General features: G+C 45.9%; 2 protein-coding genes across 3 annotated transcripts in view; both read left to right on the forward strand.

Annotated features, from left to right (window-relative positions):
- The first annotated feature begins 3,491 nt into the window (after nucleotides 1-3,491).
- ZNF341 (zinc finger protein 341) overlaps nucleotides 3,492-27,722 on the forward strand; it is a 47,090-nt gene continuing 22,859 nt past the window's right edge. The window contains exons 1-8 of one of the 2 annotated variants that reach the window (XM_037811882.1): nucleotides 3,492-3,554; nucleotides 10,038-10,148; nucleotides 11,973-12,169; nucleotides 16,088-16,237; nucleotides 18,470-18,721; nucleotides 23,527-23,722; nucleotides 25,021-25,111; nucleotides 27,019-27,212. In XM_037811882.1, the coding sequence (XP_037667810.1) occupies nucleotides 3,524-3,554; nucleotides 10,038-10,148; nucleotides 11,973-12,169; nucleotides 16,088-16,237; nucleotides 18,470-18,721; nucleotides 23,527-23,722; nucleotides 25,021-25,111; nucleotides 27,019-27,212 (1,222 nt within the window). In that variant the 5' untranslated portion in view covers nucleotides 3,492-3,523. Of the gene's footprint in view, nucleotides 3,555-10,037; nucleotides 10,149-11,972; nucleotides 12,170-16,087; nucleotides 16,238-18,469; nucleotides 18,722-23,526; nucleotides 23,723-25,020; nucleotides 25,112-27,018; nucleotides 27,213-27,722 lie in introns of those variants that run through there. The other variant, XM_037811883.1, reaches the window with a different exon arrangement.
- On the forward strand, nucleotides 13,361-13,966 carry LOC119515745 (60S ribosomal protein L21-like). Its single transcript, XM_037811884.1, has one exon. The coding sequence runs from the start codon at nucleotides 13,403-13,405 to the stop codon at nucleotides 13,883-13,885; it is 483 nt and encodes a 160-aa protein (XP_037667812.1). The 5' UTR covers nucleotides 13,361-13,402; the 3' UTR covers nucleotides 13,886-13,966.

Raw genomic sequence — 27,722 nt, forward strand, 5'->3', positions numbered from 1 at the left:
AGATCTCAAGAGGCAGAAGAAAACACTCAGGAACTGAAGAACAAAACACCTGAAAGCCTACACACAAAGGAGCAGATGGAGAAAAGAATGAAAAAATATGAGCAATGTCTCTGAGAACTCAAGGATGAAACAAAGTACAATAATGTACATATCATTGGTGTCCCAGAAGGAGAAGGGAAAGGGGGCAGAAGCAATAATAGAGGAAATAATTAATGAGAATTTCCCATCTCTTATGAAAGACATAAAATTACAGATCCAAGAAGCGCAGCATACTCCAAACAGAAGAGATATGAAGAGGCCTATGCCAAGACACTTAATAATCAGATTATCAAATGTCAAAGACAAAGAGAGAATCCTGAAAGCAGCAAGAGAAAAGCAATCCATTACATACAAAGGAAGCTTAATAAGACTATGTGCGGATCTCTCACCAGAAATCATGGAGGCAAGAAGGAAGTGGTGTGATATATTTAAGATACTGAAAGAGAAAAACCACCAACCAAGAATCCCGTATCCAGCAGAGCTGTCCTTCAAATATGAGGGAGAGCTCAGAATATTTTCTGACAAACAGACAATGAGAGACTTTGTGAACAAGACACCTGCCCTACAGGAAATACTAAAGGGAGCACTACAGGGTGATAGAAGACAGGAGTGTGTGGTTTGGAACACAATTTTGGGAGATGGTAGCACAACAATGTAAGTACACTGAACAAAGGTAACTATGAATACGGTTGAGAGAGGAAGATGGGGAGCATGTGAGACACCACAAGAAAGGAGGAAAGATAATGACTGGGACTGTGTAACTTGGTGAAATCTAGAGTATTCAACAATTGTGATAAAATGTACAAATATGCTCTTTTACGAGGGAGAGCAAGCAAATGTCAACCTTGCAAGGTGTTAAAAATGGGGAGGCATTGGGGGAGGGATGCAATCAGCATAAACTAGAGACTGTAACTAATAGAATCATTGTATTATGCTTCCTTTAATGTAACAAAGGTGATATACCAAGGTGAATGCAGATAAGAGGAGGGGATAGGGGAGGCATGTTAGACACTTGACATTGGTGGTATTGTCTTATTCTTTATTCTACTTTGATTTAAGGTTGTTTTTCCTTTTGCTGCTTCCTAGCTGTCTTTTTTGTTTCCTCTTTTTTTTGCCTCTCTACCTTCTTTGACTCTCCCTCCTGCCTTGGGGAAGAAATGTAGATGCTCTTGCTTAGTATGAGCAGAATGTTCAATTAGGATGAACTTAAAAGTTTGGAAATGAACAGGGGTGTTGGTAGCAAGATGTGAGAATAACTAACAGTGCCGAATGGTGTGTGAATGAGGTGGAAAGGGGAAGCTCAGAGTCATATATGTCACTAGAAGGAAAGTTGGAGATCAAAAGATGGAAATGTATAAAACTGAATCCTATGGTGGGCAATGTCCATGATCAACTGTACAAATACCAGAAATCACTTCATGAACCAGAACAAATGTATGACAATACAATTAGAAGTTAATAATAGAGGGGCATATAGGGAAGAACTATATACCTATTACAAACTATATACTACAGTTAGTAGTATTTCAACATTTTTTCATAAACAGTAACAAACGTACTATATCAATACTAGGAGTCAACAATTGAGGGGGGTTGGTTAGGGATAGGGGAGGTTTAGAGTTTCCTTTTCTTTTTTTCGTTTTTCATCTTTCACTTTATTTCTTGTCTGGAGTGATGAAAAGTTTCTAAAAATTGAACAAAAATTAAGTGTGATGGATGCACAGCTGTATGAGGTTACCCAGGGGCAAGTGATTGTACACTTTGGATCTTTGGATAATTGTATGGTATCTGAACAATCTCAATAAAAATGAAAAAAAAAATGTATAGAGAGAACCATAAAAAAAAAAAAAAAAAAAAAAAAAAAAAAAAAAAGCTACAGGAATTGTGAGAACAAGCACTATATCTGAAAAGGAATAAACGTCACCCAACTGTGAAGGATAGATTTTATTCACGATCTTGCAAGAACAGCATGCAACCAAAATATGGTAGCTGGCTCCATGAACAACAGAACCCAGCACTATTTATTCCCTGAGCTTAACACCAAGTCCCTCTTCTATTTCTCCATTGGCTGGATACTCCAGAAGTTACAGCCTAACTAACCCTCCACGGGTCTAACTAACCCTCACAAATTTGAAACATTTGAAATAAGTCTCCACCCCTGACTATAACTGTTATGCCCATATAAGGCACTGACACCACTCCTATGCTTAAGTGGCCTCTTTCCTTTGTTATTTAACCACAAAGCCAGTTTGAGCTAGCTTGGTAACAAGTTACTAGGCATATTTCAGGAGTTTCTACACCTGAGTCTCCATTTCCCCTATTCCATATTACCTTTTGTGAAAGCTAAACTTAATTTCATTCTCACATAATCATAAACAGTGTGGTACTGGTTGGTATAAGAATAGACATATAAAATAGAATTAAGAGCCCAGAAATAAACCCATACACCTGTCGCCAACTGATCTTCAACAAGGATGCCAAATCCATTGCATGGGGAAATAACAGTTTTGCAACAATTGATGCTGGAAAGTGGAAAGCCACATGCAAAAGAATGAAGTTGAACCCTGTTTTAGTTACCTTGGCTGCAAAAGCAATACTGTGCAATGTGTCAGCTTAAACAATGGGAATTTGTTAGCTCATGGTTTTGAGGCTAAAAGAATGATCAAATCAAGGCATCATCAAGGCCATGCTTTCTTCTTCAAGACTGGTGTTCTGGGTCTGGCTGGCAGCAAACTTTGGTCCTTGGTGCCTCTATCACATGGCAATGCACATGGCAGCCTCTCCCTTTTCTTCTGGGTCCACTGACTTCCAGCTCTTCTCTCTGTGGCTTTTTGTGTGTGAATTTCATTCTTTTTAAAGAACTCCAGCAACAGTATTAAGACCCAGCCTTAAAGTGGGCCACAGCTTAACTGGAGTAACCTCATCAAAAGGTCCTATTTACAATGAGTTTACACTCACAGGAATGGTTTAAGTGAATTTCTGGGGTACACAGCTCCAAGCCACCACCAGGTGGGTCCTGTGTTAGATGGAAATTGGGATCCCTGTGACAGAGATGAACGGTCTGTGTGAGGTTGGAATGGGGGTGCGTGAGTGTTGCAAAAGTGGGGAGTACTGTGTGAAGTGGGAAGGGGTCCATGTTGCTGAGTTCAGGGGCTCACCTGCAGTAGGGATGAGGGTCTGGGTCATACAGAAGTACCCGGTCAGGTCTCCTGAAGCAGGAATTAGGGGCACATATAAAAGGGTTGGGAGATCCTGTGTGAGGCAGGGATGGGGTCGGTGTCGCAGAGTTGGGGGATGGGGCCCCATTTATACCAGGGGCCGGGTCACCGCGGCTGGTTTTCCCGAGCTGGGGGCTATGCGGCAGCTCCCGGGCGCCCCCTGGTGGGCCCGACCCCGCCGCGGCTCCCACAATGCTCGCGTAATCCCACTTGAGCTCCGTGGGTATAGCGACGGCGGCAGCAGCAGCGGCGACGGCGGCTCCAAGATGGCGCAGACGATCTTCGAGGCCCTGGAGGGTGAGCGACGGCGGGGCCGGGGGAGGCGGCTGTTCCGCGTGGCGCCCCCTCCCGCCGCGTCCTCCCAGCGCCGGGTCCAGGGCGCGCGGCGGCCGCGGGGCGGAGGGCGCCGGGACCGGAACAGCCGCGGGGCGGGAGGGGCGCGGACAGGGAACAGCCGGGGGAGCCGAGGCCGGGGGTGGAGGGCACCGGGACCGGAACAGCCGCGGGAGCTGAAGCACGGCGCCGGGGTTGGGAGTGGGGTGGCAATGATACCGGAACAGCCTCGGGAATGAAAGCTCAGCGGGGAGGGAACCCTGGGAGTGGAACAGCTGGGAAAAGTCGGCCCGGCGTGGGGGGAGGGGCGCACCGGGACCGGAACAGCCGGGCGGGGCAGGCCGTGCGCAACGGGGGCAGTGGCGCCGGGAGCCGAGCAGCCCCAGAGAGAAGGCGGGGAGTGGGCGGGGCGCGCAGGACCGGAACGGCCGCGGCAAGGAGGCCCCGCGGAGTGTGTGTTTTGTGACCTGAACAGCCGCGTCTCTGAAGCTCGAAGCCCCGCGCCGGGAGGGGTTTTCTGGAGGGAACAGATGCGGATGGGATGGGGAGGAGTCCGGGCCTGGAGCGGTCGCGTGGATGGAGGTCGTTCCTCGGGGCGGGACGGTCCCCAGGGGCTGCTCTGAGCACGGCGGTGGTGCGGTAGCAGCTGCGGAACGGGAGAGAGTTAGCGGCCAGAGCCTCTGAGTCCGGCGTTCTCGCCGGGAAGCGCTTGATCGCCAGCTGTGCCTTGTGGAGTCTCTTAAAGTCCGAACAGGAGAGAATAGGCCCACCTGTGTGCTAGGCCGGGACTCGGTGCTCACAGACCCCAACTAGCAAACACTACTGTATACGTCATGGTGGAGTGCTGAGTCTTGACTCAGACCAAGAAACTATGGGTGCCAACGGTGTGCTCGGCCCGAACATGGCACCCTTAGATCCAAACCAGCAAATGCTTAATGCCTACTGATTTTCCTGCGCTTGGCAAGATCTTGGGATGGTGATGTCCTCAGGCTCAGAGAATTGTGGGCCTTCTTGTGCACCTGCTGGACTTCAGGGGAAGGGCAGCCTTAGCGACTTAAGGGGTGTGGCACAGAGCAGACGCTGGGAGGAACAGACCAAGAATTTTCTTGGAAGGGTTTGATGAGTGTACGGATCATTAGAGTGCAAGTTAAAAGTGGACTGAACCGGCGGTACGTGGTGGGAGTGTTGAAGCCTACCACTCCCTAAGAGATTTTGGCCACATCCCTTAAATTCTTGAAAGACCAGAGTTTTCTCCATGAAATGGGGTTAACCCCACCACCGTCTGTAAGGCTTCAGTTTCCAGGAAACTCATTGAGCCAGGCATAGTCTCCTGACACAGTCTAGGGGGAGAGAGAGAAAATACAGGAAAAGCAATTACAGAGACTGTAGAATTATAGACAAGGTAAATAGTAAAAGATGGTAACTTTAGGTGGCACTCAGTGCTATGAGGTTAATAAGCCGGGAATATGGGATGTGGAGGGCCAGGGTCAGTGTACCACCTGGGGGGACAGTGGGAGGGGATGAGACCTACTTTCTTTTCACACTCCATGGAATTCTTCATTTGAATTTTTTCCACAAGAACGTTTTCATGTGTTAAGTAATGAAGAAATTAAAAAGAAAAATCTGTTCCCAGTACAGTATGCTGCGTGCTGGATTAGAGGAAGAGGGAGCAGGACTGTGAGAGTCTAGTGATGACTCAGGGAGGAGGGAGATCAGAAGGTCCCAGGCTGTGCGGACTGCATTTGCAAAGCCCTAGGGGGAGAGGGGCCTCCTAGGAATCACAGAAGTTCATTGTGGGCGAGCAGTGAGATATGAGGCCTGGATAGATTTGATGAGGCTTCTGAATTTTTATCTTGGGATCGGCCTGGAGCTAAGGAAGGGTTGTCAGCTGGGGAGCAACACAATCTGATGCATAAAGTTCACCCTGGCTGCTCCCGGAACAGACTGGAGAGGGCTGGAGTGGCAACCAGGAGGTGATTGAGAAGGCTACTACAGTCAAGCAGTTGAGAACTGATGGTGGCCTGGGCCAGGGGGACAGCTGTGGGGATGGAGAGAACATGGATTTGAAAGATATTTAGGAAGCAGGGTAGGCCAGGCTTGCTGGAGAACTAGAAATAGTAGTGGAAGTGGGAGGAAGAAGTTGAAGGAAGAATCAAGAGGGCCCCCAGGGGGTGTGGCTGGGTGGACAGTGGTCCCCTGTTCTTGATAAGGAGTCCCAGAAGAGGAACAAACAGGAGTGAAGGGATGACGCACTTTGTTTGAGTTCAATATTGGGCCAAATTTTTTTAAACCAAACTTCTTATTTTGAAATAAATGTAAATTCATATGCAGTTGTAAGGAATAATTAAGAGAGATCCCATGTACCCCTTACCCAGTTTCCCCCAGTGCTGACATCTTGCAATATCACAACTAGGATATTGCCATTGATATGTTCAAAATGCAGAACAGTTCCGTCACCACAAGGAGTTGACCTTTTAAAGCCATAACTGACTCCCTCTTTCCCCTGCCATCTCTCAGCTACTTCCCCCTGGCAACCCCTAATCTGTTCTTCATTTCCAAGATATTGTCATTTCAGGACTGTTATGTAAATGGAATCATACAGTGTATAACCTTTTTTTAAAAAAAAATCAATTTTATTGAGATATATTCACATACCATACAGTCATCCATGTTATACAATCAGTTGTTCACAGGACCATTGTATAGATGTGCATTCATCACCACAATCGATATTTGAACATTTTCATTACCACACACACACACACACACAAAAGAATAAGAATAAAAGTTGAAGTATAAAAGAACACCCAAAGCATCCCATACTCCCCGTCCCTCCTTATTATTCATTTACTTTTTGTCCTCATTTTTCTATTCATCTGTCCATACACTGGATAAAGGGAGTGGGAGCCACAGAGTTTTCACAATCACATGGTTACACAATGTAAGCTATATAGTTACACAATCATCTTCAAGAATAAACGCTACTGGATTAAAGCAACAGTTTCAGGTATTTGCGTCCAGCTATTCCAATACACTAAAAACTAAAAAGGGATATCTATATAATGCATAAGAATAGCTTCCAGAATGTCTCTCAACTCTATTTGAGATCTCTCAGCCACTGAAACTTTATTTTGTTTCATTTCTCTTCCCCCTTTTGGTCCAAGAAGGCTTTCTCAATCCCACGATATCAGGACCAAGCTCATCCCCATGAGTCATGTCTCACGTTGCCAGGAAGATTTACACCCATGAGAGTCATGTCCCTTGTAGGGGGGAGGACAGTGAGTTTACCTGCCGAGTTGGCTTAGAGAGAGAGGCCACATCTGAGCAACAAATGAGGTTCTGTGGAGGTGACTCTTAGGCACAATTTTAAGTACGCCTAGCCTCTCCTTTGCAGTAACAGACTTCATAAGGGCAAGCCCCAGGATCAACGGCTTGGCCTTCTAAATTGGTAGTCCCCAATGCTTGCAAGAATATTAATTCCCCAGGTGGGGAAATTCAGTATTTCGTCATTTTCCCCAGTCCTTCAAGGGGGCTTTGCAAATACATTTTTACAATGTATAACCTTTTGATACTGGCTTTTTTCACTCAACATAATTCCCCGAAGATCGACCCAAGTTGTTTATATCAATAGTTCCTCCCTTTTATTACCGAGTAGTATTCCATGGTATGGACCTACCACAGTTTGTTAACCATTTACCCATTAAAGAACATCTGGGTTGTTTCCAGAGTTTGGCTATAATGACTAAAGCTGCTATGAACATTTGTGTACATGTTTTTGCATAAACATAAGTTTTCATTTCTCTGAGACAAATACCCAGGAGTTAGTTTGCTGGATTGTTTGCTTATTTTTATAAGAAACTGCCAAACTGTTTTCCAGAGTGACTACCATTTTACTTTCCCACAGCAATGTGTGAATGATCTACTTTCTCTACCAGCATCTGGTGTTATCACTATTCTTTATTTTAGCTACTCTGATAGGTGTGTAGTGATAGTACATTATGATTTAATTTCCACTTCCCTAATGGCTGATGATGTTGAACATCTTTTCCTGTGCTAATTTTTGTGATCTGTACATCCTCTTGGGTGAGACGTCTGTTCATCTTTTGCCCATTTGCTAATTGTTTTTTTTTTTACCATTGAGTTTTGAGAGTTCTTTATATATTCTAGTTACCAGTCCTTTGTCAGATATGCGGTTTGCAACCATTTTCTTTGTCTATATCTTGTCTTTTCATCCACTAGACAGATGGGCTGCATTTTGAAATCGTTAATGCCCACCTTCATGGAGATGGCACCATGTTGTTTCATACTTGGAATGAAAAGATGGGGAGGAATGGCCTGGCTGGAATAGAGATTTGGAGCTGTCTGTGTCAGTTATCTACTGCTACCCAAGGAATCAACTCAAACATAGTGGCTAAAACAGCACTCAGATACTAGCTCATGATTCTGTGGGTCTGCAGTTTGGACTGGACTCAGCTGGTCAGTTCTGCTGGTCTCACCTGGGCTTACTCATGCAACTGTGTCACTGGGCAGGTCATCTGATTGGTCCCAGACGGTTTCATATTGGATATTTGGCTGGGGCTACAGGGCAACTGGGCTATGTGTCTAGCATCCAGCAGGCTAGCCCAGGCTACTTCACCTGGCAGTTGGGTTCCAAAAGCAAAAAGCCCCAGTGCACAAACCCTTTTCAAGTCCCTGCTTGTGTCACGTTTGCTGATGTTCCATTAGTCAAAGAAAGTCCAATGACCAAGCCCAGATTCAAGGAGTGTAGAGAGAGACCACACCTCTCCATGAGAAGAGTGGCAAAATCATGTTGTAAATGTGCGAATGCACTGGGAAGGAAGGAATTTGTAGTCATTTTTTGTCGTCTGTCACAACGTTGCTCCATCCAATAGCCTCTTCAGAGTGTGAGGAGAATGACTTCTCCCCCCAAAAATGTTTAGATACTCACAATTTTGCATAAAATGGTAGAAGATTTACTGAAGCTTGTGCGAGTGAGCACCAACTCCAGATTGGGAATTCTGGATATTGAAGGGAACTAGACTGGGGTTGAGTAAGGCTGTCAAGGGAGAATGTAAGAGAAGAAGAGAGAGTCCAGACGGAGGAAACCCTAGAATTGGAACATTTAGAAGGTGGACAAGGAGAAGAGGAAAATAAAGGAGGCTGAGAAGGAACAACTAGAAAGGTGGGAGAAGACAGGGAGGGTGGCTTCCTAGAGCCAGATGAGAAGTGTCAGATGCTGCCAGATGGTCTTTGGCATCATTGGGAAAGCAGTTTTGGGGGAAGGGCAGAGGCCTAGGCCCCACTGGAGTGGGTGGAAAAGGGTTGGGAGGTAGGCAGAGGAGCTGGAGGGTGTGGACCCTCATTGGATGCTTGATGTTGAAAGGAGGAGAGATGGGAACATGGTTTCAAGGGAGGGCATTCTAGAGAGACCTGGGCTTGTGTAGCTGTTGATGGGAAGAAGAGGAGGCAGGCACAGTGTGGGGAGAGGGGCCAGTTGGTGGGGAGTGGTTTCTGGAGGGGCAGGAGAGGACGGAGGGAAGGCATGCTCTGGGCTATTTGGGAGGGAGGCAGTGGGCCTTGCTGGCCACTTAGATGTGAGGAGGCCTGTCTGCCACCTAGTGACACAGCTGGATGATGGACTAACACAAACCTCAACAGTGAAAACTGATTGGAAAACGTGGGAGAAGTCAGGTCTTGAGTCCCCCAACCACGAATTTCAATTGTGCTATTTATTGAGGAACAGAAAAGATAAGAAAATAGCAGAAAACAAGGCAAGCAGGGCTGTCTGAGTGCCAACAGACTTGTGGGGGTTGTGGGGTGTGGATGGGAGACTTCAGAACGTGATTTCTGAAGGAGCTGTATCACTTCGGAGTAGACTCAGCCATGAGAAGAGAGAAGCCCAAGGTGGCAGTGGCTTAACTGGCTAGAAGTGTATTTCTCTCATGTGACAGTCCAGAGGAAAGCAGTCTAGGGCTATGAGGGTGCTCTGTTCCATGAACTTCTCAGAGGCCTAGAATCTTTCCAGCTTTTTGCTCACAATCCCTAGCATGTGGCTGCATGGTTTAGGATAGTGGCTCAAGTTCCTGCCCTCATATTCTTGTTGCAGAAAGTAGGATGGAGGTTGGGATAAAGAAGAGGGTAACATACCGGGCAGCTTTTAAGAAAACTTCCCAGAAGCTGCCATATAGCATCTCTACTGACATTCTTTTGACCAGAACTTAGTCACTCCCTAGCTGCAAAGGAGGCTGGGAAATGTAATCTTTGTTCTGGGGCATGTTTCCAGCCAAAAATCTTGGGTTCTTTTACAATGGAAGTATGAGAGAATGTATATTGGGGCACAGCCAGCTGTCTTTGCTGATAGAGCCTTGCTCTGGGTGTGGCTTGTAAGGGTAAAGTCCAAGTAGGATGCTGGGCCTCCTTCCAATGAGGCTGCATTCTTTTTTTCAGGGATGGACAATCAGACCGTCCTGGCCGTCCAGTCATTACTGGATGGCCAAGGAGCAGTCCCTGATCCCACAGGCCAGAGCGTCAATGCGCCCCCTGCCATCCAGCCATTGGGTAAGTATCTTGGATTCAGCAGCAGGAAGGTTGAGTGCCCCCCACCCCCAACAAGAAACAAGGGATTCACAGCGAGGGTGTGGGAGTGAACTGTCAACCATGGTTCCCAGGACATCCTCTGGTGTCTGAACTTTCTCACCTTTCTCCCGGCTGCATCTTCAGGCTCACACCATTCTTTCTCTGCTTATGTCTGAGGACACCCTCTCTGGACCATTTAGTGAATGTAGGGACGTGGGATCATGACACAGAGAATGGCCAGGAGCCCCGATGCTTGGCAATTCATGTACCTTTGAGTGGAAATCATTTCTCAGACTCCCCTCTATGGAAGAACAGCTGGGCACAAATCTCTCCAGTTTACGGACCTGGCCCTTGAGCCACAGAGAGGGCAAAGGGCTTCTTTTGGTGTTCCATGTGAGTTTGTGTGTCCATTTATTCATTCCAAAAACATTTTTGTACGCTTCATGGGAACCACGTTGGGGACAGAGAGATATATGCCTGGGCTTGAGTATATGTTCCCATACTTCCTAGCTCTATGACCCTGGAAAGTGAGTTAACCTCTCTGCTTCAGTTTCAACATTTGTAAAATGGAAATAATAGTATCTACCTCATAGGGTTCTCTTCAGGGTACTTCGGATTTAGTTTCAGCTGCTGTGTTTGAGAAATGCAAAGTAGTGGTATGTACAAGATTGAAGTTTATTTCTGTTACATGAAAATGCTAATGCACGTCTGGGGTGGGTATAGTGAAACTCAGACCCTTATCCCAGACCCCTTCTCTCTTGTGGCTCTGCTGCCCTCAACATGTAGTCCAGGATGGCTGCTACAGCTCCTATTTTCATTTCTACATTCCAGCCAATGTGAAGGGGAGAAAGAAGGAAGTGGAAGTCATGTTCCTTTCTTTTAAGTGGAAGTTGCATAGATAGTATATATCTGCACATCCCATTGGTCAGAACTCAGTCACATGGGCACACCTAGCTTCAAAGAAGGCTGGGAAATGTAGTCTCTAGCTAGACGGCCATGTTCCCCACTAAAATCTGTATTACTATTTAAGGAGAGAGTGAATATTGAGGAACAATTTGATATTTCTGCCACACATGTCAAGCGCTGGACACAGTGCATGTTTGCTGGTTGGTTCTCAATAATGGGTGGTGTGAACTGTTGCTAATCATTCATTTAGTTTTTCATTCATTCAACAAACGTCCATTGAGAACCTCCTATGTGTCCAGGAGATAGTGCAGTTATGACAATATTTCCTTCCTTCAGGGGACTCACAGTCTGATGGTGATGGGAAAACTGTGATAACAGGCATGCCCAGAGAAAAAGGATCTGTGGCCTTTGGCTTCGGGAAGGCTTCTTGAAGCAGTTAACATCTGAGCTGAGCCTTGCTAAATCCGCTGTTTTGAGAGAGGCATCTTGGTGGGGGGGGAACAGTGAGTGCAAAGATGCAAGGAATATAACCCTGTGGTCCACTAGGGACTGATGAATTAATTCAGGCAGGATAAAGATTCTGCATTTCTCAACTTCGAAGCAAACCTATTTTACTATTTCCTGATTGTTGATCCTTTGATATGTGGGTACAGACGACTGGATATTTCTGCAGATGTCTTTGTGGTTTAGAAAGCTCCTTGGAAGCAAAGAATCAATGCTCAACACACTCATGTCAAGTCACGGAGTGCTGTTCAGATTTACCGTTCTCAGGTCCAGCTGCAGGTCTCCTCCCCTTTCTCACTGCGACACGCCCTGACTTATTCTTGCTTTTTTTTTGTTTTTTCATTACTCCTCTCCCTCTGCGGACCGTTCCTGCTTCTCTGCGGGTGTGGCTCCTAGATGATGAGGATGTCTTTCTCTGTGGGAAGTGTAAGAAGCAGTTCAACTCACTGTCGGCGTTTATGACCCACAAGCGGGAACAGTGCCAGGGGAGTGCCCCACCCCTGGCCACAGTCTCACTGGCCACCAATAGCATCTACACTCCTTCGGTGGCACCCGCAGCTGTCCAGCAGGCCCCGCCTCCAGCCAGTCGCCAGGTATTTTTCATTCGTTTGTTCATTCATTCATTCAACAAATCTTTTTTGAGCACCTGCTATATGCCAGGACTGTGCTGGCCACTGGAGGTACAGCAGTGGACAAGATGGACAAGACAGACAAAGTCACTGCTCTCAGGGATTCGGTGAGATAGGTACTTCACAAGGAACTGTATAAAGATTTACTTTTTTCAGGGTGTTAAGTGCAGAGGGATAGGTGATGCCAAGACAGGGGTGGGAGGTTTTGCCATTTTGTAAACGGTGCTTGGAGAAGGGCTCTGTGAAGATGTGACATTTAAGAGGAGAAGAGGTGAGGGAATGAGTCATATAGCTAGTTTTGGAAGAGTGTTCCAGGTGGAGGGATCAGCACGTGCAAAGGCCCTGCGGTGGGAATGTGCTGGGTTTATTTGAGGAACCGCAAGGAAGTGAGAGTAACTGGAGCTGAGTGCATGAGAAGAGTGGGAGGCGAGGAGAACAGAAAGGCAGTGGGAGGCTCCTGGCAGATTGCGTGGGCCTGTGGGCCTGTGCGCCATGCTGGGGACCTTTACTCTGAGTTAGATGGGAACCACTGGAGGGTTTTGAGCAAAGGGAGGACATGGTCTGATTCATGCTTTAACCAGTCATTCTGGTTACTGCTTGGAGAATAGATTTTGATAGGGGCGAGAGAGAAAGCCAGGAGACCGTGAGGGAATCCTGTACAAATCCAGGCAACAGGCAATGGTGGCTTGACCAGGATGATGGCAGGAGAGGCGGAGAGGAGTGAGATTTGGGAAACATTTGAAGGTGGAGCTGACAGAATTTGTAGATGGATTGGGTATGGAGTTTGAGACAAAAAGAAGTCAAGGGTGACTCCAAAGTTGGAATTCCCATTAACTGAAATGGGGAAAACTGCAAGCAGAAGGTTTTTGGAGGATGTCAGGAGTTCAACTTAGATGCTCATTGGACCTGTAAGTAGAATTGGCAAAGATGCACTCGTGTGATGATCAGAAGAGAGGGCTAAGCTGGAGGTATCTGAAGAAGCTTCTGGAAGCTTCAGTGAGGAACGCAGTTCTGGAGCAAAGACATCCTGGCTGCAGGCTTTTAAAAAGATAAAAGAATCCCGCATAAAGGAGGCTGGGCACGTCCCAGGATGCCAGGTCAAGGGACTGAATTTCCCCCTAGCCTCTTCTCTCCTTATTCCTTAAAATATTACATTGCCTTTTGGCCGGAACCACCATCTTGCAGTAATTTGCCAAAATGACGAACACAAAGGGAAAGAGGAGAGGCACCCGCTATATGTTTTCTAGGCCTTTTAGAAAACATGGAGTTGTTCCTTTGGCCACGTATATGCGAATCTACAAGAAAGGTGATATTGTAGACATCAAGGGAATGGGCACTGTTCAAAAAGGAATGCCTCACAAATGTTACCATGGCAAAACTGGAAGAGTCTACAATGTTACCCAGCATGCTATTGGTATCGTTGTAAACAAACAAGTGAAGGGCAAGATTCTTGCCAAGAGAATTAATGTACGTATTGAGCATATTAAACACTCTAAGAGCCGAGATAGTTTCTTAAAGTGTGTGAAGGAAAATGATCAGAAAAAAAAGGAAGCCAAAGAGAAAGGTACCTGGGTTCAACTGAAGCGCCAGCCTGCTCCACCCAGAGAAGCACACTTTGTGAGAACCAATGGAAAAGAGCCTGAGCTACTGGAGCCCATTCCCTATGAATTCATGGCATAAAAGGTGTAAAAAAGAAATAAAAGACTTGTGGATCTTAAAAAAAAAAAAAAAAAAAAAAATATTACATCCATCCATTGTTTAGACATAATTCCTACCATCAAAATAAAAGCATCCATTCTCCCAGGACCTACAGGATGTACATACTGAAACTTTCAAGTTGCCAAGAAGCTCTTTCTTATTTCAAAATATTTTTCCTTGGTGCAAACTCCAGAAGCACGATTTCTAGGTCAAATGATAGGACTTAGTTTTCTGGCATGGTTTGCTTTCCAAAGGGCAGGCCAATTTATACTGCTGGTTTTCCAGAACTCTTAATGGCATTAACTATTTTTCAAAAACATTGCTTGGATTATTTTTTTTAATTATAAAAGTAATACAGGCTCATTGTAGGTGAATAAATAAAACACTACAGTTGTATATAAAGTAAAAAAATTTCCCCCAATTATGGTTCCCCAGCAGTACCAGCATTATGTATACATTCAAATACACACAAACGTAGTTTTTTTTCCTTTTGACAGAAGTAGGATCATACTATATATACTGTTCCCCAACTGACTTTATTCACTTAATGAGATATTGTGGCCTTCTTTCCTTGAAGGTTCGTATCTCTACCTCGTTCCTGATTCAAATATTAACACAGTGTGAACAGTAAAAATTGTCTCCTCTTGCTTTGAAGGCAATTAGTAATGTTTAGGTTGTTTCTAATTTTCTGTAATTGCAAATACTAGCTTTTAACTGAGTGTCTGTATGTGAATGTCAATAGGTATGGGAACATCCCCCTACCCCATTTATAATAGGGTAAATGTCCCCTCACAGCCCACCTGGTAAACTGCTTTTTGCCCTTCAGGGAGGCCAACCAGCCCATTCACTGATTATCTTTTGCAAATTCCATTTCCTCATCTGTAAACAGGAAAAAAATATTACTGAGGAAGGGATGCAGTGAAGGTTATCTAAGACTATTTGGAAAGAATGGTACAAAAATAAGGTGTAAGATAGGACAGAATTATTTTTCCCATTCCTTGATTATGAGTTTTGTTAGCAGAAAATATGACCCCCCTTTTTGTTTTCGAGAAAAAGAGAGAGGGAAGCCCCTCCAGTCCTGGACAAGGAAACTTGAGGATACAGTCAGTCACGAGCGAACACGGATCCTCCTGCCACAGTGGCTTGGATGAAAGCGGTGTAATTCCCCATTGTTCATCTCAGCCCGACAGATGCGGCACCGTAAAAATATGAATGAGCCGGGTTCTGCATCGCTTTCCTTGGCTGTAACCTGAGCCATTTCCCTGGCCTGCTTGGCTGAGGACATCCTGTCTCAGAACAGGGACTCTGTGTTGTTCTGGGGCCCGGGCACTGCTGTCCCCAGAAATCCCTCAGAGGTGGGAGGCCTAGGAAGATGCCAAGGACCTGCGGATGAAGCAAAACAAGCCAAGCACCCTTTCCATTTACTGAGTGGAGCAGTCTGCACGTTTGGCACTTTCTTATGACATCTGCCTTTCATCCTTGCCATACCCCAAGAGCAATATTATTATTTTATTGTTAATTTCCACATGTGCAAATAATACCTCTTTCCCTTTTTCTTTTTCATAAGTTAGAATGTTACAAATAAAGGCCCTTTTGGCACCCTTCCTCCCTGCCCCCCAGGTGACTGTTGATGGGTATCCTTCTCAACCTTTTCAGATACTTGCACATATTTATATAAGTACCCACAGGAATTATATGGTATTCTTATTTTAAGTTTTAAAAAAATAAGAGTGTGTAACTTACCTATTATTATGCAGTTTGCTTTTTCATGTAGTATTTTTTTTGCCTGCTACCTAGTATTCCGTGCCACAACTATATTGCATTATTTTGGCTCCATTCTCCTCTTACGGGCACTCAGGTTATTTCTGGTTTTCACTATCACAGGAAGGGCTGTATGCAATACCTCGTTCATGGTGTTCCCTTGGGCATGTGCAGGTGTTTCTCTAGGACAGATACCAGCAAGGAACTATTCTGGGTCATGGGATATGTGTCTTACAGGGGTGTGTGACTTATTCTCCTCATTGGGTGGGAGAGGTGGGGTGGCTTGCCCAAGGTCCTGCCATGGGAAACAGCAGGGGGTGGGGGTGGGGGTGGGAGTTCAGGTCAGTGGGACTCCAGAACCCGGGCCTTCCACTTCCTTACACTGCTGTAGTCACGTCCACCTCTTCGTCTCTTGCTGGGCAGATCTCCACCTACATCACGGTGCCCCCGTCCCCGCTGATCCAGACCCTGGTGCAGGGGAACATCTTGGTGAGCGACGAGGTGCTGATGTCGGCCATGTCGGCCTTCACGTCCCTGGACCAGCCCATGCCCCAGGGCCCCACGCCCGTGCAGGTGAGGAGGGGATGGGCTGCTTACAGGGCCTTGATTCCAGGCCTGCCTGTTGACTCCTGCAGATTCAGAATCTTCTAGAAAGAGGGGGGCTTGGTCCCAGCCCTGCCCCACGCTGAGGGGGAGTGCCCATCTCCCCTTGGCTTGCCCAGCTGTGGGTAGGGGAAGCTGCTACAGTCAGCTGGGACCGAGAACATGATTTGGGGTTTTACCGCCACGGTCCAGCTGTTGTGACTCCTATTTTACTTTTAACAAAAGGGATTTATGTACATTATAGAAAAAATTACAAAATACACATAGGAAAAATGAAATCATTTTAAAAATCATTCATAATCTAGAAATTAAAGAGACATGGCAACTAACTGCAACATGCAATTCTTGGTTAGATTCTGGAAAGAAAAACTATGAAGGCATAATTCCTCAACCGAGGAAATGAATACTTTAGATAATACTGTAACGATACTCAATTTCCTGATCACCAAATTGTGGTTATAGAAGGGAAAGTCTAGTTCTTAGGAGATACCAGCTGAGGACAGTACTGAGGAAGAAAGTGCCCTGACATCTGTAACTCTCAAGTGGCCCAGCAAAGCACAAATATATATGTACTTGTATGTGCGTGTCTACAGAGAGAATGCAGATGTGGCAAAATGTTAACCGTTGGTGAATTAGGTGAATTGTAAAAGAATGTTCAGTGTACTCTTCTTACAACCTCTCTGTAGGTCTGAAATTTTTCAGAGTAACAGTTGGGGAAATAAATAAATAATTAGGTCAGCCATAATCCCTCTATCCAGAGGAAACACTACCAACATTTTTGTTCTGGCTTTCCTGACTTTTGAATGCTAAGAGAAATATAAACAGCTTTTTATATAAATATATTTATAATATGCATGTCTGTATAAATGGGTCATGCTACATGCACCAATCCTAAACTTGCTTTTCTTACTTTGCCTTTCATTTAACGTCATTCTCTGTGCCTAGAACTCTACATCTGTGTTTCCTAAAATGTTCCTCGGAAGAGTGGCTCCTGGGATTTTCCAATAGAAAAAAGCCCTCTGGTCAAATCAGCCTATGATGGAGGCAGTCTACTTCTCTGGGTGTTTGTTGCAGTAAAGAAATACTTCTGATTTTTGTCAGCCCAGATTTTTTTTCAAACATCTGACCACAGAATCTTTTCCCCAAGGAGCAGCAATTATTAGGAGCACCCTTTATGAAGTACTGATCAGCATCATCAATATAAAGGCCACAAAGAATTCCACTGAATGGATGGGACCCCTTTTTATTTAGTCAGGCTTCTGTGGATGGACATGTAGGTCATTTCCATATTTTGCTATTATAAAAATCAGTGGTGTAACCATCTGTGTACAGATGTCTTTGCTCACCTGTTTGATTATTTTTGTAGAATAATTTCTTGAAGTCAGTGACCATGTTTCAGGAGTGCCAAGATGACCCACACATTAGGTCACTCTCTAGAAGGACTCACGGGACCCAGAGGCAGTGGTACTCATGGCTGTGGTTTATTACAGTGAAAAGATGCAGAGCAGGGCCAGCAAGGGAAAAAGTCTCATCAGATGGAGTCTGGAGGAATCCAGGCACAGGTTTCCTAAGTCCTCCCTCCTGGGGGAGAGGGAAGAGACTGCATAAAACGTGCATTTTCCTCCAGCAGTGAAGTGCAACAACATGTGTGCAGGGTTTCTGCCCTGGGTAGCTTGCTTAAGATCCAAAATCCAGGGTTTTTATTGAGGATTGGCTACATAGGCCGCCAGCCACAACTTCTGAAATCCCAGACTCCCAGAAGGGAAGCAAGTGTTCACCATAAATCACATTGTTTGTGCAAACAGTCTAGTCAAGCTTGATTCAGTGTCCCAGGTGTGCAAAACAGCCTTATCAATGAGTGGAGAATGTGCCAAAAGCCAAGTTCTCAGATGCTAGTCAAGGGCCAGTTCTGCAAGCGGCTTTCTAAAGATAGTAACATCAGGCCTGCCATGTTGAGTCCTTCCTGCACAGGCTGGGTCCTTTCTGCTAACTTTCATAGAGGAGAGGGATAGCAGCACCAGTCTGACACCTCCTGCATTCTCCCATGGCTATGTTTTCTTGCCCCTGTCAGCCCGGTCCTCTGAGCTGCCCTGTGAGTTCTTTCTACCTGGCTGGCTAAGGCAAATGTCCTTGTTCATTTTGATAAACAAGACAGCAGGTATCAGGAGGCTATGCCACTTTAATTTTCTCTTCTGATTTCAGAGCAGCCTGAACATGCATTCTGCGCCCGGCTACCTCACCCAGCCTCCACCACCTCCTCCACCCCCTCCACCACTGCCCCCACCCCCACCTCCCCAGGCACCCCCACCCCCACCCCAGAGCCTGGGCCCCCCTGGGCGTCCCAACCCTGGTGGGACTGGTGTGGTGGAGGTGTACAGCAGCACTGCGCCCCTGGCTGGGAGTGGAACGGTGGAGATCCAGGCACTGGGGTTGCACCCCTACCCGTCCCTGGAGGTGAGCAGAGGCTGGGGGTGGGGTTTGGCGGAGGAGGAACTGGTCATGGTCATCATGGTTAACCTTGACCTTTCCTGAGCACTGACTTTGTGTCAGACATTGTTCTGGAGATACAGTGGGGAGCAAAACCAGACCCAGTCCCTGCCTTTGTGAAGTGTACTGTATCTTGGGAGAGAAGGACATTAGTCAAAGCATCAACCTATAAGTGTAAAACACAAACCATGATAGGCGGTCTGAAGTAGAGGTTATAGCAGAAATACAAGCTGCCTTCAGGTAATGTTCAGAACAGTTGAGGAGTGCCTGCCGTTTGGAGAGGAAATTCCCAAAAATTATCTCCCTGAGTGTCTTTTATACTTTTTTAACAAGCTAGACGTATCAGTTAGTTATTGCTGTGTAACAAATCACAAAATCTCAGTGGCATACAGCAAAGTGTTTATTGTTCACGTGTTTACAGTGGTCAGCTGGGCAGCTCTGCTGATCTTGACTGGGCTCACCCATATGTCTGGAGGTTGGCTCGCTGTCGGCTGCTCCAGGATGGCCTAGGCTGGGACAAGTGGATGTCTCAGGTCTGCTCCACGTCTCTCATCATCTAGCAAGTTGGCCCAAGAATGTTCTCATGGCAGTGGTGGAAGTGCAATAACGCAAGCAGAAATTCTCACAGCTTCTTGAGGGTTAGGCATAGAACTGTAACACTGTCACTTTTGTTGGCCAAAGGAGATCACAAGGCTAGCTTAGATTCAAGGGATAGGGAAAAAGACACAAGGAGGAGCTGCAAAGTCACACCACGAAGGGCATGGATATGGGGAGGTTAATGCAATCAATTTAGCTTATTAACTCCCCTCTGAAGAGCTCTGAGCTACAAGCTGTGTGTTCTCAAAAAGCTAGGAGTTCATAGAACCTTCCAAGATCCCAATGCTAGAAAGTACGGTTATTATAGGAACAGCCTGCCTGTACTTGATGTCACACTAGCCCAGACTCACCTGAGAATCCAGCCCTACAGACATACCTGTCACACAGTATCTACATGTAAAGAGGACCCAGACAATTCCACTGCAAGGCACTTGCCGTTACGAACACCTGTAAGGGGATTTGCTATAGCTCTGCAAGAATAGGACAGGCTTCCTTAAGGAATTTGTTGAATTGAGAAAAAAATTAGGTTGGTGGGATGCTGAGAGGATGATGGTGAGCTGGTGGGGAGGGGTTGGCAGTTCAGGGAAGCTGCCATTGTTTATTTTCCACGTGGAGGAGGGTGCTGCTTCTTTTATTTTCCAAGCCAAACTGTATCCAGCTTTATTAAAGAGACTTTCCATAAGCAACCATGGTATTTTGGGCAGGACATGGGCAGACAATCCTTAACAATATATAGCAATTTCAAACTCCCTTCTCCAATGGACTACCAAAATCAGAAAGCCACTGTAAAACCGGCTGAAGGCTTCATCTGAGGCTCTGAACAGGGAACGTTTAGAGGGAGGGTTGACATTTCACATTTAGCATGTCATTTGACACCTTTTCTTGAACTGGCCCTGATTTTCAGGAAATGAAATGAAAATATCAGAATTATCAGTTTGAATATCTGCAGTCTAATAAAGGACTCACTGCCCTTTTGAGGGACGCCATCTCAGGGACATCACTGGCAAGTCCAGATTGCCTCATTCTGGGAACCATTTTTTGGTGTCAGGCCCCAACAAGTCTCTGGGTTTAAGGGAGTCAAGTCTATGCTGAAGGCTGAGAGGGAGAAGGGAACATGAGGACATAAAAATGAATTTATTTTTTCAATACCACAAGGCATTTGTGCCAAGGTGGCTAATGTGTGTCAGCATCAGGGAATCCCTTCTCCTGGGAGTAAAGAGGAAGTCTCTCAAAACTAGAGAGGAAACGTGTTTTCTCCCGTATCAATCCAGCTGCGGAGACATTCTATTAGTGACATTTGCCCCTTCCCCCAAAAACAACAATGAAGTGTTCTGTTTGCTAACAAGGTAGCTTTTTAAAAACAACAACAACAAAATTCTGCATTTTAATAAAACTTGATAAAAATTAGTATTTCAAACTGTACAGTTGCCAGAAGTACACAGTTATCAAAAACGCACACATCACTCGGCACCTCCAGCACCTTCGCCTTTCTGCATCTGGTCCGTGTTGGTATCTCTGTTTTCTGCAGGGTTTCTTCCATCTTGCTAGCATCAGCTTCCCCCTTTTTCCCTTTGGGAACCTTCTCTCCCTTCTTCTCAGGGGCCTTTTTAGGCTTGGGTTCTGGCATTGGAGGAGCAGGTTTAGCAGACAACCTTGCAGATCTTCTCTGTGGTTCGTCCTTTACCTTGGCTTTACCTCCTTTAGCATCTCCTTCAGCCTTTCTCTCGGGCATGGTGGCCACGGCAGTGGGACATAGGCGCTGGACGCGGGAATGCTGCAGCGCGTGGACTTTGGCCAGTCCAAGGGTCATTCTCGCCTGCTGTCCTTCACACTGCTCTGAGGATGCTTCTTCAGGCAGAGCTTTGCACCCTTAGCGCCTAGCAGAACATGTGGTCTATAGCAGGTGTCTTAAATAGAGTCCTCTGACCTCCGTTTCCTCTTCTCTGGGGCGGGAACTCCCCTTGCAGCGCTGTTAGGAGGATAGCAACAGCCTAATCCAGGAGCAGTCACACAATTGCTCTGTAAAGGCTTGAACAAGGGACTAATACTGATCAAGTGCTGTAACGGTCAAGGTTTGGTTAGGAAGATAGAAACCACTCTAGGAATATCTGGAAGAGCAATTTACTATGGGAAGTTAGGTGCTGGCAAAGCTGATGGAAGGACTGGAGGAGAAAAAGTTGGGGTCGGCAGGCACTGCTGGTTTTCAGGTTCACTGCCAAAGTTGTGACCCAGGAGCCCTGTTGCACCCAGAGGTGGGGAAACCATGGGATTCTGTGGCTGATGAACAAACTGCCCCACGGCCCTTGAGGCTGGTGATTGGGAGGGGAACGTGGAGTCCAGCCAGCCACTCAGCAACTCACAGCTGCCAAAGCCTGCTGCGTCCTCCGCAACTGCCAGAGAACAGTTTCTGCCTCTCGCTGCTTTCCACACCTCATGCCAGTGCTTCTCATGGGCAGAACCTAAGGTGTGTGCAAAACTGCTGGCAAGGAGCTCTGCAGGTGAACTCACTGCCCTCCCCTCTACGAGGGACATGACTCCCAGGGATGAGTCCAGCCCTGGCGTCGTGGGATTGAGAAAGCCTTCTTGGACTGAAAGGGGGAAGAGAAATGAAACAAAATAAAGTTTCAATGGCTGAGAGATCTCAAATAGAGTCGAGAGGTCATTCAGGAGGTTATTCTTATGCACTATATAGATATCCCTTTTTAGTTTTTAGTGTATTAGAATAGCTAGAAGGAAATACCTGAAACTGTTGAACTGCAACCCAGTAGCCTTTATTCCTGAAAACGATTGTATAACTATATAGTTGACACTGTGTACCTGTGTGATTGTGAAAACCTTGTGGTTCCCACTCCCTTTATCCATTGTATGGACAGATGAATAGAAAAGTGAGGACAAAAGGTAAATGAATAATAGGGAGGGATGTGGGTGTGGGATGTTTTGGATGTTCTTTTGTACTTTAACTTTTATTCTTATTCTTTATTGTGTGTGGTAATGAAAATGTTCAAAAATTGACTGTGGTGGTGAATGTGCAACTATATAATCGTCCTGTGAACAATTGATTGTACACCGTGGATGACTGTATGACGTGAATATATCTCAATAAAATTGAATTAAAAAAAAAAAACTGCTGGCAAGGGAGTCTGGCATTTTGGTTCCTGCTTTACCAGCCCCTACATCTCAAGGGAGAAGAGGGGCAGGTGTAGGAGTGGCACCAAGGACCGATCGACAGGATCCCGCAGAGGGCCTACTGGTGCCATAGCAGATGCTCATGTCATTCATTCAGCAAATAATTATGGCATCCCCCCCCACCGCCCCCGCCGCCGTGCCAAGCATTGCTCTAGGCTTGGGGATAGAGCAGTGAATAAAAACAGAACAAAAATCCCTGCCTTAATGGAACGAGACAGATAATAGACAAGATAAATCAGTAAAAGACTGATTAGACAGTGACAAGTCCAAGGAGAAAGATAAAGCAGAGGATAGGATATGAAATTTTTTATAGGTTAGCCCATGAAGGCCAATGAATGAGGAATGAATGAATAAATGAATTCTTCACAATGTTTCAGTGTTGTGATGTAAGCTTAAAACTAAGTTTGAATGCCCCAGATACCATTTGGTAATTACCTGTTGCTTCAGTGGCCATTACCAGTGTTGGAAACCTGTTGGGGTGGCATCTAGTGGTTAAGAAGTGTAATAGCTGGTGAGCGCACAGAGCTGACTGACCTCTTCGTTCTCTTGGCTAGCAAACTAATAATAACAATAATAATAATGGCCATAATAATAACTGCTATTTATTGTTTGCTTATTATATACCAGTAACTGTTCTAAGCTCTTTACATGTTAACTCATTTAATCCTCATAACAACCCTATGAGAGGGGTACTATGATTAGTCTCATTTTATAGATGAGGAAACTGAGACAGAAATGAAGAATCTTGCCTAGGGTCACTTAGCTGATAAGTGGCAGAGCCAGGATTTGAATCCATGCAGCCTGGCTTTAAAGCTGCATCTGAAGGGTGTTGAGAGTAACCAGGGTGGCTGAGCCAGGTAGGGGGTTAGGATGGTAGAGGTAAGTGGGGAGTGGCTGAGATCAGCCAGGGCCAGAGTGGGGACCCTCTGGCTGGGGCGGCTCTACCTCTCCCTCCCAGGGTCCTTTCCCTGACTGTGTTGTCCTTCTAGGTGCCAAACCAGTGTGTGGAGGCTCCAGTGTACCCCACTCCCCCAGTGTACAGCCCGGGCAAACAGGGATTCAAACCTAAAGGACCAAACCCCACTGCCCCCATGACCAGCGCTACTGGGGGCACAGTGGCCACCTTTGACTCCCCGTCAACGCTGAAGACCCGACGGGCCAAAGGTGGCAGTGGACTTCCAGAAGGTGGGACCCCAGCCTGCCTTAGGTGTCTTCCCTCAGCATGGGCTTTTCCACAGTCTGCTTAGTTCTGGTATTTCCTTTATGGCAGTTAGGATTAAGTTTGGCTGTGTGTGATAGGAAATCCAAAATAACAGTGACTGAAACAGGATAGAATTCTGTTTCTCTCTTGTGTGAAGTAAGGCCAGAGACAGGCAGTTTGAGGATGGTATGACTTTTTCATCACCAAGCGCCTCCATTTCTTCTGTCTTTCTGCTCTTCCATCCCAAGGCTTTTATCAGGATACCTCATCATCTAAAATAGCTGCTAATGCTCCGGACATCAGTTCCATATTCCAAGCAGTGAGAAAGAGGGAGAACAGAAGAACAAAAAGGTGTACCTTCCAGCCATGTTAGCTCTGTCCAGAAGTTCTGTGTGATACTTTTGCTTGCAACTCGTTGGTCAGAACTTAGTCATATGGCCATACCTAACTGCAAAGGAAGCTGGGAAACATCTCTTTTAGCTAGGAGCATTGCTATTCCCATTACTTAGGGAATTTGTGAGGAAGGAAGAAGGGAAGAGTGGATATTGGGCAGGCAAGCAGCAATGTCTGCCATCCCTTTGGAGGGAGGGAGGATCAGAAAGCAGAAGGGGGAGAGAAATATGGAAGTTTCCAGGTGCTTTCCAGTCAGCTGACCTCCTCCCTTCCTTCCACAAATGTGTGCCAGGCTCAGTATGAAGCACTCAGGATCCAGCATCTTGGTTTGTGATTTCTCTGCCTGCATATTACTCACAGTTTAATAGGAGAAACGGAATAAATAAATATTTATGGGTTGTACTAGATATTAGTACAGAAAGGAGATTAACAGGGTACAGTGATTGAGAATAACTGGGGAAGGGCTGGGAAATAATGCTATCTACATAGAAAATGCATGTCTGAGGATGAGAAGGAAGCAGGCTTGTGGATATCTGAGGGACAAGTATTCCAGGTGAGAGGGAACAGCACGTACAAAGGACCTGAGGTGGAACCATGCTTGGGGACTTTTAAGGATTAGCAAGGTGTCCACTGTGGATGGATGGACAGAATTGGTGAGTAGGTAGCAGCGAATGCAGGACCCTGCAGGCCATGGCAGAAAGGTTGGGTTTTATCCTGGAGCACAGGAGAGCCTCTGAGATACTTGTTCTGCTCTCCCACACTGTTGAATGACGCAGACCTCCCAGGGTGTGGGCTGTCCGGCCCCAGGTCCAGGGGTAGAGTGACTGCTGGCTGCCCTTGGCTCCCTCAGCTGCACTCATCATCCCCCTCCTCCCATTTTCTCTCTCAGCTGCAGGGAAGCCAAAGGCTCAGAAACTCAAGTGCTCATACTGTGACAAGTTGTTCACCAAAAACTTCGACCTGCAGCAGCACATCCGAAGGTACTCGGGTATGGTGGCCCTGGCTGGGGGGAGGTGGGGGTGCATCTGCAGTGGAAGTGAGGTTCCTTTCTCAGCCGCTCAGCCTGGGTGGTGCCAAGGCCCTTCTATGCTGTCCTGGTCTTCACACCTGCAGTCCAGTTCAGAATGGTTTTCCTGTCCTCAGGCGGGAGCAGTGGGCAGGATCTTTGAAAGCTATGGGGCTTGTGCATTGCACTGGGGAAGGTCAGAGCAGGGGTGGTGGGAGGTGCACTTTACTGGAGCGGTTAGGGCCTTGGCAGGCATGTGGGGGTGCCTCAGCCTTCACCTCTGCAGGAAGGGTTGATCTTCAAGGGCTGCCATGCCCTGTGACTATGACCTTCAGGGTTAACCATGATAACTCTTGTCCCAAGAACATGCAAGGAACCTCTCTGAGCCTCAGTCTTTCCATCTTTAAAATGGATGGGGTGGATTTGTTTGGTGTTTCCCATAGCGTGGGATACCCTAAATTACATGGGATGATTTTAGATGGCTCATGGATATGGTGTTGAAAAGTTCTGAAAGACATAGTAAGCAAATTTTTCCCCTTTCAGTCCTTGGAGAGTCAAAGAAGAAAGTCTCAAACTTGGTTCTAGTCTGCTTCTAACACCTCCTACACACTTGCTAATCTCCTTTTATAACACAGAGAGAGGCTACAAGCTTCGGGTTCCAGCCTTGGCAGCAACAGCTTTCCCTAGACCAGGGTTTCTCAACCATGGCACTATTGACATTTGGAATCAGATATTTCTCTACCGTGAGGGGTTGTCCTGTACATTGTAGGATGTATAGCAGCATCCCTGGCCTCTGACCTCTAGATGCCAGTAGCACCCCGCCCTCCAGTTGTGACAACTAAAACTCCAGACATTGCCAAATCACCCCTGTTGGAGAACCACTGGTCTAGACTAACACTGTCCAATAGAACTTTCTGCAATGAAGGAAATGCTCAAATCTGCACTGTCCAATAGGTATTTGCTAACCCTGTATGGCTAATGAGCACTTGGAATGTGTCTCGTATGAATAAGGAACTGAATTTCTAATTTTATTTCACTTTAATGGACTAAATTTACGTAGTCCCATGTGGCTTGTGTCTACCGTATTGGACAATGCAGCTATGGATCTTAACATTGTTTTATGATTACTGCATTTGTGTTTTAGTTACTTTTTATTTATGACAAGTGGTTTTCCATGTTCAATAATAATAGGCCCCTCTGTCCAGTGTAGGGATGGATGAGTAGAAAAATGGGGGCAAAAAAAAAAGGGCACCCAGTGTTCTTTTTTCTTTAATTGTTCTTTTTCAGTTTAATTTTTACTCTTATTATTTTTGTGTGTGTGGTAATGAAAATGTTCAAAAATTAATTTTGGTGATGAATGCACAACTATATAATGGTACTGTGAACAATTGAATGTACATTTTGTATGACTGCATGGTATGTGAATATATCTCAATAAAATTGAATTAAAAATATATTCCTTAAAAAAATAATTATAATAGGAAGCTTCCTTTTAAAAATTACTTTAAGTTCTTAAAATGTGAGTTGTTTTGAAGAAAAATATTAAAGAATGATATAAGTGCTGTGCTATATAAGCAAGGATGTTTTCTCCTGCAAATAACAGAAACCCCCATTTAAATGGGTTTAAACAATTAGGAAATGCATTATCTCACTGTATGAGATGGCGACAGAGAAGGTCTGCTCCTGGGCTGGTTGATTCATCAGCTTAGCAGTGTCATCAAAAGCCCAACTCCCGTTCATCTCTTTTGTCTGCATTCCTCACCATGAAGGCTTATCCTTGTGGTGTCAGAGTGGTTGCCAGCAGCACCTGGATGCTCAGTTTGCATCATCCTGGCGATTCTGAACTCCTGCTCTGATGCTGACAAGCCTTGTCTCCCACAGCCACACAGGTGAGAAGCCTTTCCAGTGCATTGCCTGTGGCCGGGCCTTTGCCCAGAAGTCTAACGTCAAGAAACACATGCAGACCCACAAGGTGTGGCCTCCGGGGCGCAGCGGTGGCACTGTCTCTCGGAATTCTGTGACCGTGCAGGTTATGGCTCTGAACCCCAGCAGGCAGGAAGATGAGGAAAGTACAGGTGGGTGGAGGTGAGGAATGCCTCTCTCCCCATCCCTCTCCTCTGCAGCCTCGCAGATTCCGTTGCTAGCTGTGTGACCTTTGGCAAACTCAACCACTCTGGACTTCTGTGTGCTTATCTAAAATGAAGAGGAGGACTGAAGGAGGGATGGCAAGTATACGATATATGTGGCATTACTCCAATCCTCTATCTGTGGCAGACATCACCAATCGATCACCTATCTTTTCTGCTGAGCCTGGATTCCCACCTCAGAGAATCTATTTTCAATACATTGCTCCAGGTAGTCACCATCAATTGATGTGGAGTGAAACCTGTTTGACTCCTGTGGGCAGATGGTCTCCAAGGTTCTCAACATTTTGTGGGATTCTCATCTAAGCCATTACTTGTCTCTGAGCTAATGTTTCTATCCCTGATGTTAGTTTAGATCCCCTTTTATATGGGAGCTAAGGACCTACTAGATAAGTCCAAAAGAAATACAAGGAACATATGTAATTAAAGTGTTCATGTAGC

This window comes from Choloepus didactylus, chromosome 19, assembly GCF_015220235.1.
Source record: "Choloepus didactylus isolate mChoDid1 chromosome 19, mChoDid1.pri, whole genome shotgun sequence".
In the NCBI taxonomy this organism is placed as follows: Eukaryota; Metazoa; Chordata; class Mammalia; order Pilosa; family Megalonychidae; genus Choloepus; species Choloepus didactylus.

Bases quoted from the DNA above. Each gene is read 5' to 3' on its own strand.
- LOC119515745 (XM_037811884.1), top strand. From the start codon at position 13,403: ATGACGAACACAAAGGGAAAGAGGAGAGGCACCCGCTATATGTTTTCT.